Source organism: Pteronotus mesoamericanus, unplaced genomic scaffold (genome assembly GCF_021234165.1).
Source record: "Pteronotus mesoamericanus isolate MK-2021 breed Mesoamerican mustached bat unplaced genomic scaffold, CSHL_Meso_final contig_94, whole genome shotgun sequence".
Taxonomy (NCBI): Eukaryota; Metazoa; Chordata; class Mammalia; order Chiroptera; family Mormoopidae; genus Pteronotus; species Pteronotus mesoamericanus.
In genome coordinates this window covers 50,837,532-50,855,609 of record NW_026555285.1, presented here as the reverse complement: position 1 = coordinate 50,855,609, position 18,078 = coordinate 50,837,532, and the positions used below count along the sequence as shown (strand labels likewise).

At 58.6% G+C, this 18,078-nt stretch overlaps 1 protein-coding gene across 4 annotated transcripts in view; it reads right to left on the bottom strand.

Annotated features, from left to right (window-relative positions):
• Positions 1 to 4,433: 4,433 nt before the first annotated feature.
• NBEA (neurobeachin) overlaps positions 4,434 to 18,078 on the bottom strand; it is a 482,091-nt gene continuing 468,446 nt past the window's right edge. For 3 of the 4 annotated variants that reach the window (XM_054586547.1, XM_054586548.1, XM_054586550.1), the window contains 4 exons: positions 9,009 to 9,110; positions 7,234 to 7,430; positions 6,340 to 6,491; positions 4,434 to 4,615 (listed from right to left, as the gene is read on the bottom strand). In XM_054586547.1, coding sequence (XP_054442522.1) covers positions 4,525 to 4,615; positions 6,340 to 6,491; positions 7,234 to 7,430; positions 9,009 to 9,110 — 542 coding nt within the window. In that variant the 3' untranslated portion in view covers positions 4,434 to 4,524. The remainder of the gene's footprint in view (positions 4,616 to 6,339; positions 6,492 to 7,233; positions 7,431 to 9,008; positions 9,111 to 18,078) is intronic. The other variant, XM_054586549.1, reaches the window with a different exon arrangement.

The window sequence follows — 18,078 nt, the reverse complement described above, 5'->3', positions numbered from 1 at the left end:
CGGGCTGGTGTCCCAGTGGCAGCCGCACAGCCAAGCTTGTGGTCAGCAGAGCAGCCTCTCCACCTAGTCCCTCTGTTCTCCATTTGCAGCTTCCTGTGCTTTGTGCGGGGGCGGGGGCAGGGAGAGAGAGACGCAGATCGCTCCGGCCCCCGGCCGCTCCCCCGCCGGAATCGAGCCCACGCCCCGGTCACGCGCCCCGCCTGGGAATCAAGCCCGAGACTTTTCGGTTCATGGGACGATGCTCCACCGACTGAGCCACCGGCCAGGGCCCACAGGTAGTTGTTGGAACAACGCCACCTCTGTGAGGAAGCAAGTGGCATCTCATTCGGTCACACAAAACAAAGCAAAGCAAGAAATCAGCGCACACATGCAGCCCTGCAGCACCCACGGGCACGGTGAGGGCTGGCACTTGCTGGCCGTTGGCGGGGGGCGGGGGGCTGCGCCGGCCACCCCAGGCCACCTCTCTTCATCCCCAAACCCTGCGTGGGTGACGCAGGCTTCCCATGTTCAGTGTGGGAGTGTGTGTGTGTGTGTGTGTGTGTGTTGGGGGGGTGGCCCTGGGGACTCTCTCCTTTTGTGCCAGATCAGCAGTACAAGGAGGGGGGCCCAAAACACACTGGAATTTGTTTATTTAAAAAATGTGTGTTTTTTCCCTCACGTGTTGGAACCACAGGCACCCCAAAGCCCTCCCCTTTTGATGCCATACACCTGTGAGGCGTGTTTCCTCCTGCTCACAGGTGTTGACCTCGTCAATCTGGGTGCCTTCTGACACTTCTGTCATTTTTTTGTTTTACCTCTTCCACGTCGGGAAAATGTTTCCCTTCGAGGACTTTTTTTCATCCAGGAAACAACAAAAAAGTCACTTGGGGCGAGACGGGGTGAATAGGGAGGGAGGGCGTGGGGGTCCTGCCGTTTTCTGTTAAAAACTAGACTCAGCGCGGTGCGAGCAGGTGCGTTTGGGAATCACCCGTCAGGAAGCGGGCAGATGTGTTGAGTCTTAAAAACAAATTCACTGAGGCCAAACGCAGCCTCTCACAACGGCACCAGCTGGCGCGCTGCTGCAGGTGGGCTCTGGCTCGCCCCCCCAGCGGGGGAAGCCGGGCCTCCGAGGGGCCGCCCTCCAGAAGAGGATTCCGGGCTCCTTTGCTCCCCCCTCGGACGTTTACCCTGAAGCTCTGGCATTTGCATTGGGCCTGCCCTTCTGGAGGGACCACCGCGCGAGGGCGTCTGGGCATCTGGCCGGCTCTGCAGCCTGAATCGGAGACGGCTTCCCGGCGCCTGCCGGTAACTCACTCCAGGGTCCCAGGGGCCTCGGGCCGGTCTTCCCCAGCTGTAAGTAAGGAGCCTGGCCCATGGAGGGGGGACGCCTCCCCCCCGGCCCCGGGCTCCAAGGCGCCTTCCCCTGGGGGCTTGTCTCCCTCCCCTCCCTGGCCTCTCAGGACTGGAGGGGCACAGACGGGCCCCCCACCCCCGCTCCCTGGGCCTCGGGGCGGCGCGGCCAGCCGGTCGCAGGGGAAGCCTGACAGTGGCTCGGTCCGGGCGCATGCCAGGCCTAACTTGCGAGAACGTGTTTGATGGAAAGGCATTTACACGGGGCAGCAGCTGGTCCTGAAGCTTAACTTGCTGTCATTGTCCCCTGGTGAGGGCGGGGGTCAGGGCTGCCTTTGCCTGCCCCTCGAGGAGACTGCGTGACCCTGCGGCTTCGGGCCGCCGCGCCCCAGGCATCCAGGTGGGCGGGCGGGACGCCTCTGCGTGGGGAGCAGGGTGGCTGGGCGGGTGCTCTCGGGGGCTGCCGGGGGCGGGGTGCTCGGGGGCAGGCGAGACCCCTCACGCCTGTGCCCCTCGAGTGGGGACGTCACGCCTCACGTTCACGCTGCTGAACACACGCCCGCGGACGGTCCGCCTCAGGGCCGCCCGGGGTTGGGGTCGGGCCCCCCTAGATTCCAGTCAGCGGGACCTCCCTGGCACGCGTCCACCCGCCGGCGTTTCTCGCGGGGCCCTGCAGGCGCTCGGCGGCGGTGGCCGGGCGGGCGCTGCCACCGCCCCTGGCCGCAGGGTGGGCCATGCTGGGAGAGGCCTGGCGTGAGGCGCAGATGCTGGTCGAGGTGTCGGTGACTGTCACCCGGTGGTTCTGGAAGGGGGTGTTGACTTAGAGGGACCTGGAGGCAGCAGCCAGCAGCCGGCCAGACCCAGGGGCTGACAGGCGGCAGGGAAGGCCGGGTCGAGGGCCCGTGGGTGACGGTGACGGATGGGCGTGGGCTCCCGGGACACGAGGGAGCCAGCACGGCCTCGGGGGGCTCGGCTGGCTGTGCCCTTCCTGTCCCGGGCAGGCCGAGGGCCGCTCCGCGCCCGCCCGGGTGGCCGCGCCATCGCCCCGGTGATGCGAGTCACAGAAGCCCCTCAGCTGGGCCCCTGCCGCCCACCCTGCGCCTCGGTCCCGCCTGCGCCTCGCCTGGCGGGCGCGAAATTCTAGAAAGTGCGGCTCCAATGAAAATAGCATTATTTGGTAACATTCGTGTAATGAGCAATTACAGCCTTCACCATCACCTGCATTTCGTTCCTTTAAAAAAATAATAAAAACAGCCCCCAAAGTGGATTATGTAGAAGAAACAACAAGGGCGGTTTCCCTCCGGCCTCTGTGGCCCCCAAATCCCTGCCAGATGGCCGAGCCGTGCAGCTCATGTTTCAGCAAATGACAGAACCTCATTACGGCGCGATCGCGTGTTTCAGACGCTGCAGGCTTTTGTACAAGGCGATGTGCATTTCTTACACTTGTATGACGACGTAATGAATGCGTGTAAGTGAGGTGTCCAATGAAATGTGAAGCCATCAGTGAATTCTTTGCATATTTTATTTTTCATTTTTTGATTTCCAACTCACACACATCTGGCGTATTTTACATCTTTGCAATAAAACATGGTTACAATAGCTTAAGGAATTTATATATCCAAAATATTTCACCATGATCTCAAGATGAAATGAACTTGTCTTCCAGATGTTCAGCGTCCTCCTGATTCTAAGCTACAAACTCAAGATACTGCTCACAGCCTGCGGGGGTGGGGGGTCATTATGCCGACTCCCCAGCATTTCAGAACCTCATAAATACAAACGACAGCGAAGAAGGAATTCAGTGCTAGAACTTACTCGTACAAGGTGAATAACAAAGAAGTAATCACATCAATAAATAATGATATGTTTCTGGTGCAAAGTGCCAATAGAAAGAACCCATTATCTTGTTTTATCTTTTTAAATAAATCACTGCAAGTGAGTGTAAATTCTGAGAAAATTACATTCCTGTAACATGCCTCATAGCCCTACCGACACAATATGTACATCTATGACGATACGGTCACCCAATATACAAAGAAGGAACATAAATAAAGTGTATATACCCCTGGGCGTATAACTGGACTGGTGCAATGGACGGAAACCATTGGCCAGCCGTCGCGTTATATCATAAGAGATGAAGCGCCTCAGGCTACGGATGTGGCTTTTGGTGAGGGTGTCACAAGAACCTAAAAGAACTTCAGTTATTGTTATAATAAAGTCCAACTCGTGATTAAAGAAACTAAGCTATTCAAGAACCAAAGAGAGAAACAAAACAGCGGCAGCAGCAACAACGAAAGAGCGTCCGAGCCCCTCCCCCCGCACACGCGCCGCGCCGCCGGCCCACGGGAGGTGGGGGGAGGGGGGCGGGGGCCGCTGTCCCTGCTCCCGCGGTCCCCGCTCCCGCACCCAGGCCTCGGCCCGGGCGCCCTTCTGCTGTGTCTTCAAACCGCGAAGGGTGGGGCTGCGTTTTCTTTGTAAAAAGAACCCCAAACGGCAAATAATGGCTTAGTATCCAAATGCTTTGTGAGCGAATTTCACTTAGGAGGGATGAATTTAGATTAAAAAATGCAAACCATATTTTAGTGACAATGTCAAAGATAACCGACTGAGCCCGAATACAACCCTTCCCTCGGCCGTGTCCTCGGGCGGATCTGTCTGTCTCCCAGCGCGGGATGCGCCCCTTCTACCAGGACATCAGGGTTAAAGAACATGCAAGTTGTAACTCCACAATAAAATTAAGAAACGTTTTGTTTTTTTATACAAGGTTTTACTTTTACAAAAGTATCCCTTTAAATAAGATGCATCTGATGTACAAAGTATCAAACATGTTTTTGTTTCTTTTTCTCAGCTTGAAAAGAGGCGGGAAATGGGACGCAGGTTCGGTTCAACGCTCCAACTTTGCCACAACGGGACACAAGGTTCCTCAGTCTCTTCTGACGCGTCCGTCTACCTTTACTCAATGGACAACAATATGTGAAATAATTACCAAAACGTTTCCTAATTCGTATACTTTACATGATAGAAGCTTGCGTGGCGGCGGCGGCGGCGGCAGGGTGGCGCGGGGGCGGGCGGACAACGGCTGCCGGCGCGACGGGTGTGCGGGGGGCGGTCGGGGGTGGCTTCCCACCCGAGGGGCTGCCTTTCCGCGGCGCCTGTGCCCTGGCGCCGCCGCGGCTCCCGGTCCTGCCCTGGTCTTCAGTATCTGTTCTGGTGCTCGTAGTGCCACCGGTTGAAATCGATGTTGAAGGCGACGATGCTGCCGGAAGCCATGCCGGTGATCAGCGTCCTGGAAGAGCAGGGACGGGGTGAGCGGGGCGCGAGGGCTGCGCGGCGCCTGCCACACACTAGGTGCCCGCGGGAGCTGCGGGTGCGCCGCGTCTCAGCCCTGCGCCCCGGAGGCGGGTGGAGGCGGAGGCTGGGTCACCCCCACATGCTCCTGAATGGCCAAGCCAAGTGTCACTTCGCATGGGACACCTCACCCGGTAAGCACGCTGGGGGGTGCGCACCCTCAACACACGCTTGCCTATGGGCTTACACTCGTGGGCACGTGCCCCAGCTCCATGGGGCAAGGGTCATAAAACAGGGCTGTTGCGGGAGGGGAGTGGGGGCGGAGGCACCGGGGCTCGATGGGCTCCCTCCCTCCCTCCTTCCCTCCCTCCCGTGGCGGCTCCGGTGGCCGGGACTTGGCCCGGCTGTTCCCCCCCACCCCGGCCCCCGCTCCCCGGCTGCTGGTCTGTCGATCGGCCCCTGCTCCCCTCCACGCCAGGAGCAGGCCCGTGGGAGCTTTGGGGTCCGTCGTCTGGTTACGGGCGTGTTGTGTGTGCGTCTCTCATGGCGGCGGCAGACGGGAAGGGGCACAGGCCGCGCAGCAAGGGTTCCGGAGAATGACGGTCCAGCTACTTGGGAACACGGACTACCTTACATAGAAACAGCCCCGGGCATACTACTAACTACCCCGAAGCCGCTCCTGTTGATCCGGATACGGACGGCAGCGGCACAGAGCGCTCAGAATAACCGGCTCGGCCTCCTTGAGCAGCAGGCTGTGCTGCAGGTGAACTTCCCCTTCCCCAAGCTAAGTGACATTGCCTCGTTTTCCTGGGTGACTTCAGTGCCACTTTACCGTATTATAAATATGCTTTGCCAAATTTATTACATAAGTCTTAATATTTATAATATTGTAAAAACCAATAATGTTCTCATAAAGATAGACATAGAGTTTAAATAAGCTGGTTAATAAGCGTTTCATTTTTCTCCCATCCAACTAGTAACCAGGCCCAACCCTGCTTAGCTTCCGAGATCAGACGAGATTGGGCGCGTTCAGGGTGGTATGGCCGTAGATGCGTTTCATTTTTCTGTGAAACGCAGGGCAGGGCAGAAATTGTAGGAAAATAACACCAGAAACAATAAATAATCGTACCAGAACGGGCCGTTCTGCATACTCACAGCTGTAAGCCTGCTTGGGCGCCACCGTATGAAACTTACATAGTGTTACTTTATTTTTAAAATTTAGGAATTTTAAGACTTTACATTCGAAATTTTCTTTCCACCCTACAATAAACCCAGGGTGAATTTTAGGAAACAGCAAAATCCTGTTGCAAACTGAGGACAAGGAGCGATAATATTGATTGATTAATGCTCATGTCCGTTCTTCCCAGGAAAAGGCCGCAGTGTCTCTGGGAACCTCGGGAAACGCGGCAGAGCCACGCAGCCGAGTGATGCCTAAGCGAGGCCGCCAGGGCGCACCGTGGGCCCCCCGCGGGGTGGCGCAGGGCAGCGGGGTGTCTGGTGGGCCTGCGCCTCGCGCTGCGGCCCCCGCCTGCTGACAGATGTGCACCCCTGCCCACCCGGCCAGCCGGGGGCCCGGGGACAGAGACGCTGGGGGACCCCGTGAGCGGGCGGGTCTGGATGTGCCCGCTCTTTCTCGCCCGTTTCCTCTCACCGGAGCCCCTAGTCACCTGCCATTCCCCCCGCCCCCCGCCCCCGCCCCCGCCCCCCCATCCAGCGACTCACCTCTGGTCATGGGACAAGTCCATGGCTCTGATGCCAGCGTCGCAGCCGGGGTAAATGTACAGCTGCTTGAAGTCGCAGGCCTGCCAGACCTCCACCACACCATTGTCCCCTCCGGTCACCAGGTTCTGGCCATCGCTGCTCAGGAGAACGGCCTTCGGAAAAGGTGAGAAACAACCATGGCTGCCAGTGCCTCCCAGACGGCGCTCGGGCGCTGCTGAAAGGCACCCGGTACAGGCCCCCCCTCCCCCGGCGCCTTGCCCCCCCCGCAGCCCCTCACCCCCGTGATCACTGCCTCCTTTTCGCTGTCTGCCCGGTTCTCTGACGTCCGGCCCACGGGGGCTGCCTTCCAGCGTGGAATTCAGCAAAGTTAGGACATAAACAAAGTAACCCAAGTGCCAGAGAGAACGCTATCGCGCTGATCCCACGGGAACGGGAGACGCACGGACAGACTCCCGCCCTGAGCAGTGACAGCGGGAAGGCTTCTAGAACAAAGGGCAGAAGCGCGTCTCCACGCAGTCCCTGATGATAAACCGGCGGTCACAGTCAGGTGTGAGGGGAGGGCGTTCGGCGTGGGCCGCCTCGGGCCCGGGTTCCGAAGCCCCGACTCCTTCACAGTAAACTCGCTCGCAGTGGCGGGGCTTGCAGTGCCGCCGCCGCCGCCGTCCATACGAGGAGCCAAAGAAACACCTTGCGCGTCTAAGTTCCGCTCAAACGACAGCCATTGTCTGCGGAGCCTGACTCACTGAGTTAGTCACCGGGGATGAACGGACACTGGGTGTGTCCAAGGACTCCATTGCACGAACGCAGATGCCTTTACCCCCGGCACGCGCGCTCTGGCTGCCAGGGAAACCCTGTTAGGAGCCCCGTCACAGAAACCTGCCGCCGTTTCCTTACCCGCGTCGAGTCGTTGACCTCCATCTGGGCCAGGAGCTTCCCGTTGATGCTGAAGTTGCTGAACCGCCCTCGCTCGTAGCAGATGATGCAGTGGCCCTCGCTGGAGACGGAGATCAGGCGCGGGCACGCGCAGCGCTCCGGGCCCTCCAGGGCTCTCAGCAGGTCACCGGTGATCGTGTGCACAAGGCAGGGGCCCTCTGCGGGCGGGGTGGGGGGAGGGCGCCGGCCGGAGCCGTTGGGGGGACAAGCCACATGTCAGGTCACCCGGATCTGCACTCCGCGCCCGGACACCGCTCGGGGCGCCGCCAGAAGCCGGACGTTAGCGCAGCAGAGGGAAGCCGGCGGCCGGGCCGGCGCGGACGGCACAGAGAGCCGTCAAATAAGACGCGCGTTTCGCCAGCGTTTTCATCTGGGTGAAAACTCGGCCTTTGCCTCCATGCGACAGTGTTCATTAGAAAAGGGTACAGTTCATCAACGATGTGAGGATAAAAGGCTGAATGTGCCTAAGCTTTTTTGTAATGTGTTTTTAAAAATATTTTCTTGAAAGTTGAGGAGAATCATCAAAACAATTGCTAATTTTGTTTGGTAGATCAAAATTCTAACACTGTGCCACCTAGACACATTCGTATCAAAAATGAGTTTTACCTTTTCTATAAAGATGATTAATCAGGTAATTCCAGTTAGGGGAATGCCTTCGTCCTTTAGATCAATAAGGAGCGAGGCGGGGGCACAATGGTGGTACAGCGAGCGACTGATTTGCGGCCACTGTCTTTTCCCTGCCTGTAGAAATTGTGCTGATACGATAAACAATTTAGGAGTCTGAGTCATAAAAATAACTGACTCATCGGCTGGTAAAAAGCCCCTCAAGCCCGGCCTCGTCACCTCGTCCTCCTGCTTAGAGGACGGCAGGGGCTCCGCTGCGCCTGTGACCCACCGCCCGGGTGTCGCCTTCCCCTGGGGCGTCTGCACTGGCCCCTTTGGTTTTCTGTCAGTTTCTCTAAGTTTGGGGTCCTTCCTGCCCCAGATTCTTCCCGTAAAGAACTGGAATCTGTGCCCAAGTTAGAACCAAAGTCTCCTGCTCTGCCCTGGACAACTCGGCTGCCACAAAACACACACAGCAACCCCCCAAACCCCCGCCCCAGTCAGGATTTCCAGCCTTTCCCAGCCCAGGGCGCACATCAGCTGACTAAGCTCTGTGGCAACACCAAAAATATATTTTTGCTGATATGGCCCCAAAATGCATGCAATTTTGGTGCCTTCCCACCGAACAGCTGTTGTGTGTGGGCTGGTGTCATTTTTTATCGGACAGTCTGAGGGGAAGAGGGCAGCGTCCCTGAGTGACCGGGTGTTCCGCGCTCTAACAACCCTGGCGACCCGCGTCCGCCGACGGAGGCGGCGAAGGGCCAGCGTAGGCGGCGGGCCCCGGGCTCGACGTGGAGCCCGCAACCTGCCTTCCCGGGAGCACCGGCCCGCCTCCCCCTCCCCCTGACCCTCCACGCGGGCTTACGGGCCACCGCCCCCGGGAAGGGCCCCGGGAAGGGCCGCAGCTGCGTCGCCCAGGGCCTGGCTGGCACGCGGGGGGCATGCGACATTGCATGCGAGCTTCTTCGTGGGTTGGCGCTGGTGGGCGCTGGCAGCAAACGGAAGAGCCGCGAGTGCCCGGCCCCGCCGGCCCACGGAGAGCCTGCCCGGGACGCGGTCGTGCACCGGGCGCGGCAGGGAGTGAGGCCCTGGGAAAGACCCGCGGCAGGAGGAGCGGAAGGAGCCTCTCTGACCTTTAGCACCGCTGATGACGAGTCCGAGTTCTGCGCAGACAGACACGCAGACGACTTCGTGGTCGTGGCCCGTGAGGACGGCCCGGGGCGCCGGATAGTCGCCTGCGGGAGACAGTGCCCGTGAGCCCCCTGCGTCGGCAGTCCCAGCCGCTGGCGCTTGTGAGGGGCCACCCTGGCCGCGCGTGGCCGTGCGCCGGTCACGGCCCCCTCTGCTGCCCAATGCACAGGGTGTTTCGGGGGCCGGGCGCCGAGCAAAGGGGCGCACTCCCGTCAGGAAGCGGTGACGGCTGCTCCCTCCTCCCAGGTTGCGGGCATCGCACACATGCCTAGATGCCAGGGCGCGGACCCGCCGCCTCTCGGGGGAGGGCGGCCCTGCCGGAGGAGGTGCCGGCTGCTCTTACCCCTGCTTGGCAGCCCAGGAGCCCAGGCTTCGCAGGGGTGCCAGCTGCACAAGCCCTTACGGCCTGACGGGTTCGAACCCGGGGCCGGAGCCCAGCCGAGCTGTGGCCGTGAGCGCTCCCACCGCCGGGCGCCCCCAGACCTGCACAGACACCTCCTAGTGGCAGGCGCCCTCCCCCCGTGGCCTAGGAGGGGAGGACAGATACGCGGCGCAACCTAGAACGGGCGAGAACGTGACAAACAGCCCGGCCTGGCCGCCACGGGAGGCACTTCGTGGTGACAAGCGTGAAGAACAAAGGCAGGTGCACGGAGCACAGCAGGGACCGCGGAGCCCGCACACGGATGCAGAGGCGGTCGGAGTACCAGGCAAAAGAGCCGCGTGGAGGCGTGCGAGGGGGTGGGCTGCGCCGAGGGCCCCGCGTCTGCGCCGTTTCACCGGACCCGGGCAGCCAGCCTGGGCGGAGGGGGGCCGCCGCAGTCCCGGGGTGCAAAGTACGGAGAAGGGGGACCGAGCAGGGGGACCAGCGTGGGTGGGCTTGCGGCCGTCCCCGGGGTAGACGGGCAAAGCCAGCCCGCGGCGGCCGTGACCGAGGACCAGAGAGACGCACGGGAGCCACCCCCGCTGGGGGCCGCGGTCAGAAAGAAGGGCGGGAAACACGAGCGGTGGCACGTGGGGCCGGGCCGCCGAGCCAGGCCGGGCGGAGGCCAGTGCCCTGCAGCGCCCACGGTCCCCGTTGTCCATGAACAGCACCGCACCTGCTGGCGTCGTCCGTCACCTCTCCCCCCGCCTTCATCTTCAAAAGGTCCCGGCTGGCTCGGCGCACGCCGCCGGTGTACCCTGGGAGCCTCGGTGAGTGGGTTCTACGACGCCCGCTTGGCAGAGAGCCGGTGTTGGAGATGACGAAGCCGCTGTGCGTGTCGCTGGCCGTCACCCTGGTTTAAACCGTCGGTCACGGGCCGTCACCTCTTCCCCTTGGAGAGGAGCGTCGGGCCGGGCTCCGCAGCGGCTACGCGCCTGGAGCCCCTGGCGGCCCCCCAAGCCGGGCTCTGCGCCCCCGGCGGCTGGGGCTCTTTGCGGGAGGTGGGAAAGCGCTTTGAAAAACTTCCGACTTCAGGTCTGTGCTTTGACGATGCTCTAGCGTTTCTCCCCCACCAGTTATAAGGATGAAATTTCACTTTGCTGTGAAAAATTATGCCGTGGAAATTTAAAACGGAAGCCCAATGAATCAAGCCGGTGTTCTGCGGTCAGGGCCGCGGGGCCCAGGAAGACGCGCTCAGAGCCGCGGCCGATGGCAGTTCGGCCCTCCCGGAGGAGGCCGCCGTGTTGGGGGGTGAGACACACCCCGCTGGGGACTTGCTTCTTCCTCCGAGCTCACGAAGTCTTTCCAGGGTGGCAGCTTCGACACAGCTCTCTGATGTCCCTTTGTTTTTAGAATGAAGTCATTTTTAAAAGTTACATAGTAAATCTTTGTAACGATGGGTAAGATCGAGAGGATAAAAGAATTCTCTCGTACCCGCCCGCCAGCTCAGGAACCACAGAACCTCGCCAGCCACCTCAGGGCCCCCATTCTCGCATCCCAGCGGCTGAGCACAGCGCGCCTCTCGGGCGCGAATTCTGTGTTTCTGTGTTCCCTCGTCTCTGCGCTTTGCTCGCCTGGCCGCTGCATTCCCGGCGTCTCTTGGTGGAGCCTGCACACCGGCCTGGCTCCCCGGCAGACCCACCACCGCACGGGCCGACGGCGGCCCCCGCCACCTGGGCCCGCAAGAACGGCGTCTGCCTCCCAGCAAGGCACCCACCCGTCTTGGTCTCCTCAGGGCTTGCTCACACTTTTATGTGCGTTTCCGAGATCCGTCAGCTTCGATTTTGCCTTTGCGGCAACCCTGACTCGGGTGGAGTGTGGGTGTCGTGTGTGGGGGCGGCTGGCAGCCTGTGCCTGTGGCTCATCTTTCTGCGTTTATGTGCGGGGCTGTGCTGTTGGCAGAGAATCGCTGGTGATTGTCAGCGACCCTGGATTTGTCTGAAACACATTTACGTAACTTAGGACCTTATCCTTCAAAGGTGTCCTGAGTTCCCTGGTGAAATAAAAACTAAGGATTGGTAGGATTTTATATGGAATATCATCCTTAATTTTTCTAAGTGATTCATTTCATCTCGGAGAGACTAGTGAATCGAAGAACCTTGAAATTACATGTTTAATAAAATTTACATACAGTCAAAGAGTCTCCCAAACTTCTTCCTTATATGCTACAGAAGGAATAAAAAGCAATGCAGCTCGATTGCAGCGGACTGAAAAAAATGTGTGAAAATCTTTAAAATATTTCTTATGTACGTCATGTATTTTCTATCAGGCAATAAGTTTTTGAAGGCTTGTGTCTGACCTCGCAAGCTTAAAATACTTCATCTTCCATCACAGTCTCCCCAGACACTTCGAATCTGCTGCAGAGCGTCCCCGTTTGGGGACAGTGGCTCGGGCCCCGCAAAGCTCGGGTTCCCCTTTTAAACAGGAGGAAAGGAGATAAAATGCCATTCCGAGGGTCAGGAGTTGGGGGGGCTGCAGCCAGGGGAGCTTATTTCCTATTTTTCATGTCACTGCCAGGGACAGATGTCACATACTCCGGCAGCCACTCGGACTCTGGGCATATTCTGTCACTGTCAGCCCACACTTGATGGACGCGGCCGAGGGTCACCGTGCGGGGGAGGCACCGGGGAGCGCGCCCCGTGATGGACGAGGTGCTGGGGGACAGAGCGCCGCCCGGCGGCCCAGGGCGCATGGCTGGGGGCGCCGAAAGGGCACGGCGTGTCGCAGACCAGCTCTGTCTCTTTTCCATCCAGCGCCCTTTCCGCATGTTCCAACTGGGTCCTGGGACAGGTGCCTGGGCTTCCGAGGTGGCCCCCCACGCAGCAGCGCCAGGAGAGCCCTTTCGGGGAGAGCGGCTCCGCTTTTGGGCGGCTGTTCCAGGGGAAGGGGACCCGGGGCCCTTACTGGAGGCCTCGTTCCTGGGGCCACGGACGCGCGCGGGGGCTTCGGTCCTTGCGGCAGCCCCGCAGGGCTCCCAGGCCTCGGCCGGTGCTGTCGCCAGACGCCGAGGCAAGCCTCCGGGGAAGCCCGGTGGGCGGGTTTCATCCGTGGCCCCGGCGGAGCCCCGCAGAGCCGCCCGCAGAGGCTGACCCTTCCGAAGCAGGCCCGCGCCTGCGTCAGGCACAGCGGGTCCCGCGCCGAACTCCTGGGGCGCGAGGGTTAATCGGTGGGTACTGTCGCTTCATCGCTGCTTCGGTTCCAAGGTCTGTTTTTTAAAACGACGGCACCATTTGCTGGGGCGGCTCGGAAGGATGGAGTCAGTGGGGAGTCTCTTGTCAGGACACCGGGACCTCGGCCACCTGCGCGGCTGCGGCCGGGGTCCGGCCTCCGGCCTCCAGGCCTGGGGGCTGGGCTCGCGTTTTCCCCGTCCACATGGTCCCACGTGAAACGGCCCACGATGTGGCCTCGCTCCATTACGTGCGCCCAGGGCACTCGGTGGAAAAGGGAAGGCAGACGGAGCCTGCCCGCTCCCTCCCGCCCTCCTTCAGAGGTGACAGTCACCAGCGCCCCCGACCCCGCCCCCGCCCCCGACCCGCGCTGCGCAGGGCAAACCCCTTCCCTCGAAGTCCCGACGCTGGCCCCAGCTCCCACCATCGCCTCCCCGGAACAGCCACCGTCGCGAGCCACCTGTCCTTCCCACGGAGCAGGGCTCACATAGCACCCGGACCTGCCCCCGCCCGCCTGCTCTGTGACTGGAAGCAGATGCTGAGGACAGATTGGTCCCTCTCCTGTTTTCATCCCGCTTCTGCCCCAGGCCAGAGACCCTCACAGCCTCGTTCCCCGAAGGGGAAGGCAGGGCCCTGTGGCACGCAGCCAGCCAGCCCCCTCCCCGCCATGGGACCTGTGAGGCTTCCCAAGGTCAGGCCGGCGGACAGAGGGCTGCGAGGCCGCGTGCAAAGCTGCTCGAGAGCCCGGATGGCGCGGGGCCCCCAAGAGCCCCGCGAGGCCGGGAGCCCCGCACACGCGACAGCCTCGGATACTCCACGAGAAGGCGGACTGACGTTCACCTCTGAGCACGCCAGCGGCGCGCGGGGCCGGGGGCGGTCACCGGGCAGAAGGCCGGTTGTAAACAACGAGGGGGCGGGGGGCGGGGGGCGGCCCGCGTCTGGCGACTGGCTGTGCTGGCCCGGGGTCCGGGACCAGAGCCGAGGCGCGTGCAATGGGGCCCTTTCAACGGGCTTCGCCGCTCACTGTGTGCACGGGCGCAGGCATCGCCGGAAGACTTGCTTTTAAGAAGCGAAATGAAAAAAAGCACAATGCCAAGGTCTTGTATATATTACGCAAATAATTGTAGATTTGATTAAAAAAGATGAACAGTAAATTCTCTTTCCAAGTTTCCTGTTGCCATGATTTCTAAAAGCTCCTCTATGTGTATCAACCAGCTCCCTACACAGCGCCTCCTATCGGGCGTGAGCATTAAAAGCACAGACTCTCAGAGCAGATCGATCCAGAGCGGAGGCCCCCTTGCACGTGAAGTGTCTGCTGAAGAGACAACAATGTCGACTTGTCCCTCTTGTGACTATCTTGTTGGAAGCTACGGCACATAATGAGAACTGCCAAGTCCCCAGATCAATGCAACCTGGGGCCCCGGGGAGTCCACAGGGACAGCATTGATCCTCTTAAAGAACACGGGCCAGAGACGAGCTGTGACACATTGCGAGGGGACTCGGGAGGACAGGCGGCCACGTCCAGACACCTGCCTGGCGGGGAGACAAGCGGCTGGGGGCACAGGCGGCCCGGCCGATGCGCCTCTCCTGCAGGCGGGAGGCCGCCCCAATCAGAGCGCGCAAATTAATTCCTGTCACCTCCAAATGAGTCTCCATGTTCGTGGAAGAAAGTCTGTTCCAGAGGCTTCTGTCCCTCCCTCGCCTGCCATTCTGTCATCGAGCGGGGGCCCAGGTCATCCCTCTGGGGACATTTTCCGCTTTCACAGTTATAAGTTTGAAAGCGTAACCGTGATTACTGGTATTGGAAAATATATTAATAAAACAACTTAACTTGTACCCTATGCTAAGGAGCTCTTGCTTTATTCTTTTGTGGCCTGACGCTCTTTGCAATAATCTGTTTACAAAGCCTCGCTGTCTTGGTTGTTTCAAATTCATTGAAACGATTAAATAATCAGAAAAAACCTTTTTTCTGACCTGATTAAGTTAGTCACTACAATATACTTGGCACAATAAAGCCACACACTTTTTCCACACCTAAAAAACCCACAGCCATCACCCATCTTTTTCTCTGTGGCACTGATAGCGTCACCCGCTAAAAAATGGCGCCCATGCAAGAAGAGCATGAATGTGCAAAGGTGGGCAAAAGCGGGTTAAGTTACCCGTCCTCACTGCCTAACAGACAAGTCCCCAGTAAGGATGTGAAGTAGTGACCATAACAATCAGACAAATAATGCAAATAAATGATACGTAATTGGTAAATAACAACCCAAGAAAGAACTCTGTGTTGCGCGTACTCACAACTGCAAACCTACTCTGCCCCCTTGTCCGGAAGCGAGGACTCTCCTCGGCCGCGTGCGGGCGAGTCGGTGAGTCCTGTCGGCTTATGAGGTTGTGCTGCAGAAACTCGATCGGCCTCTGACACGCACAGCGATTCGGTGTCTCCACCAAGACCAAGCCCTGAGTCCCAGCGGCTGCCGGGATGTTACGTTTCGGGCCAGGGCTACCGCCTTCAAGTCCAGGTGGAGGCGCACGACCCACCAAACCTACGGGCGCTGCGCCACACGCTTTAGTAAGAATTCACACTCAACCAGCTCCGTGGGGTGGAACAGCGCTGCATTCGGGCGCCAAAAACATGTCGAGCCCTGGCCGGTGGGGCTCAGCGGACTGAGCGCCAGCCTGCGAACCAAAGGGTCGCCGGTTTGATGCCCAGTCGGGGCGCAAGCCCGGGTTGCGGGCAGGTCCCAGCAGGGGGCGCGCGAGAGGCAACCACGCATGGATGTTTCTCTCCCTCTCTCCCTCCCATCCCCTCTCTAAAAATAAAAATTAAAAAATCTTAAAGAAAAAAAAGAAGACATGTCAAACCTCATTCTCTGACCTCCGAGTTGGTAGCTGGAACAGAAGAAACACCTTTTCCTGTCTCATCGTGAGTTCTCGGATGGCGAGCACGACTCGACGTCGCGCCCGCGCCCGCCCCCCACGGGACCCGGTTCCGCAGGCGCCGTGCCCGCCTTCACACAAAGGGCAAGGGGGGGAGGCGGACGGCCTGTGCGGCCTCTCCTGGCCACTCGAACGGACTGGGTCGCAAATCGGGCGAGTGATCGAAGCCCCGGGCTGATGACCGGCGATTCGCTGCGGTGACGGCGTACAGCAAGGGGCTGGAGCCAGATGTGCACAGTCGTTCCTTTGCGCCCACGAGGGTAGGCCAAGCACGTGGCCACTGCTCAAAGCAGCAATGATGCCAAACACCCTCTGAGGACAGCTCATGGCCCCCGCAACATGTCTGCGACTGTCAGCACAGCGGGGCGGTTCTGGGGCCAGGGCAGCGCAGATTCCCACAAACCCCCGCAGTGTGTGTGTGTTGGGGGGCGCTCCACAGCGTCCCGCGCTGCTAGGGCGGGACCAGCAGCGCACAGCCGGCGTTCGATCGGCGCTGGCCGCCTCGCTAGCACGGCAGGCGCACGCCCTGTGCGTCCTAGGACAGCAGTTCGACCCCCACCCCTCGGGCTGAAGGTCACAGCGCAACAAAGCCATGCCCAATGTCCGCACTGCTGTCCAGTGCGTCCCGACAAGGAGGGTTTTGTGAAAGCGGTTTAGGTTCATATCGATGACAAGGATTTTTGAGCAAAAATGAATCCTTATATATGGAGGTAATACTGAAAAATGTGCATTGATTGTATTCTGCTGTAACTTCTTAATGGACTAATCATGTTCTTTAAAGCTTAAATAAAATACTGCATTTTAACAGGTACAATATTCACCATTTTGTTATTAAGAATAAATATAAACCTTTCTACTTATATAGCTCCTGTCATAAGGAACTTTAAGCACTCTAAATATTACTGCATCTAACTTCTTTGCTAACTGATGGACCGAAGCTATAGGAAATTGTTAGCCATCTTTCAGTTTAAAAGAACATTAGAAAATAATGTAAAACAAAGTAGCTAACACAGGTAATTACTATAATTTAACATTTTTCTTTGAAATTCTTTACATAAAATACCGTATCTCTGCTACCAGATGATAGCTTTCAAGAAATAAATCCTTTTATGGGAAACATACTCATTTCTGAGCTTCATTTTGAAGATGTTAATTAGTTAAGATTTATAGCAGTTTTCTGTTTAAAATTTTTTTATAACAATGTCTAATTTTGTTAATATAAGTAGAAGATGCTACACAGACTCATTCAGCTTTTCTAGTGAATGTTATACTACTATGGGCATAAAGAAAATTTGGAAAAATGTGAAAATACATTTAGATAAAATGATGTGATAATACACATATTTAAGAATAATAAAGACATAATTGGTAGGTCAAGTGCCTTACACCAGAATTCCACTAAAAATAAAGTTTTTTTTTAAAGAATATGGTTTTTAAAAAGAGTCAATAAGGAGATTAGAGTATTAGTATTTACAGTATTGCGTTTGTTGTAATGCAGGATGGGTAGCTAACTGTTTGAACTGGTAGGAGATAAGTGAGGTTCAATATTTTTTTTCCTTAAACCAGTATCACGTCTTAGTTCGCAACCCAGAACAGAGGCTGAAATGAGTGATGCGCTTACTGTCTTTTATTCGGTGTCTACACTGAGAGACATTACTTACTGCATAACACGCTTCTGGTTTCTCCCTCCACCGCTCCCCAACTCTAGCCGTGGGCAACAGAACAAAACGCCAGACAGCACTTGGTCATCTAGTTCTTTCTATCTATCCGCTATCGTCTGTTCTGTGCTACGATAGGGCCACTCGCCATTTTTTCCGTTTTCCTGCCAAAACGTGTGAGAGATCAGGCGGGTGGCGCTGGAGGGGCAGGTGGACCGATGACTCCGTTTCCGTCCCCGGCGCCTCACAGGCCGCAGCGGCCGGGGGTGGGGGGCAGCCTCCAGCCACGCAGTGGCAACGTGGCACCTCGTACATTTCTCGTCTATTCTCACGCGATCTCAGTGGTAGATGCACAGCGTTCTGGGGAAAGGCTTCCCTCTGCGGCCACAGACATGCCCTGAAGTCCCGCCTCGGTTCCCTGGGGCGCCGGGCAAGCGGGGGCTGGTGCGCGGATCGCCACCCGAGCGGCCCGGCCACACAGGGCCTCCCGCCCGCGCGCTGCGGAAACCAGCCACCGTCCCCGCCCGCCCGGCAGGGCAGGGGGACGCACACCGAAGGCTGGGCGGTTTCCCGGCCGCCTCGCCTCTAGCTCTCCAGCCGTTCAACGGCATTTCCTGAGCGCCTATTGTGTGTGTCACTCTGCTGGGAAGCAGGGACCTCGAGGGCAGAGGGACATGCCCGGCACACGTCCGCGTGTCCTCGGGACCGTGGTTCTGCGCACGAGCAGCTGCCCTCCCTTGAGAAGGGCTCCCCGGGAAAGGGTGTTTGAGAAACAGGGGGTTTAATGAACATCAACAGATCGATTTGTGCAAACTTTGCAAGCTTCATA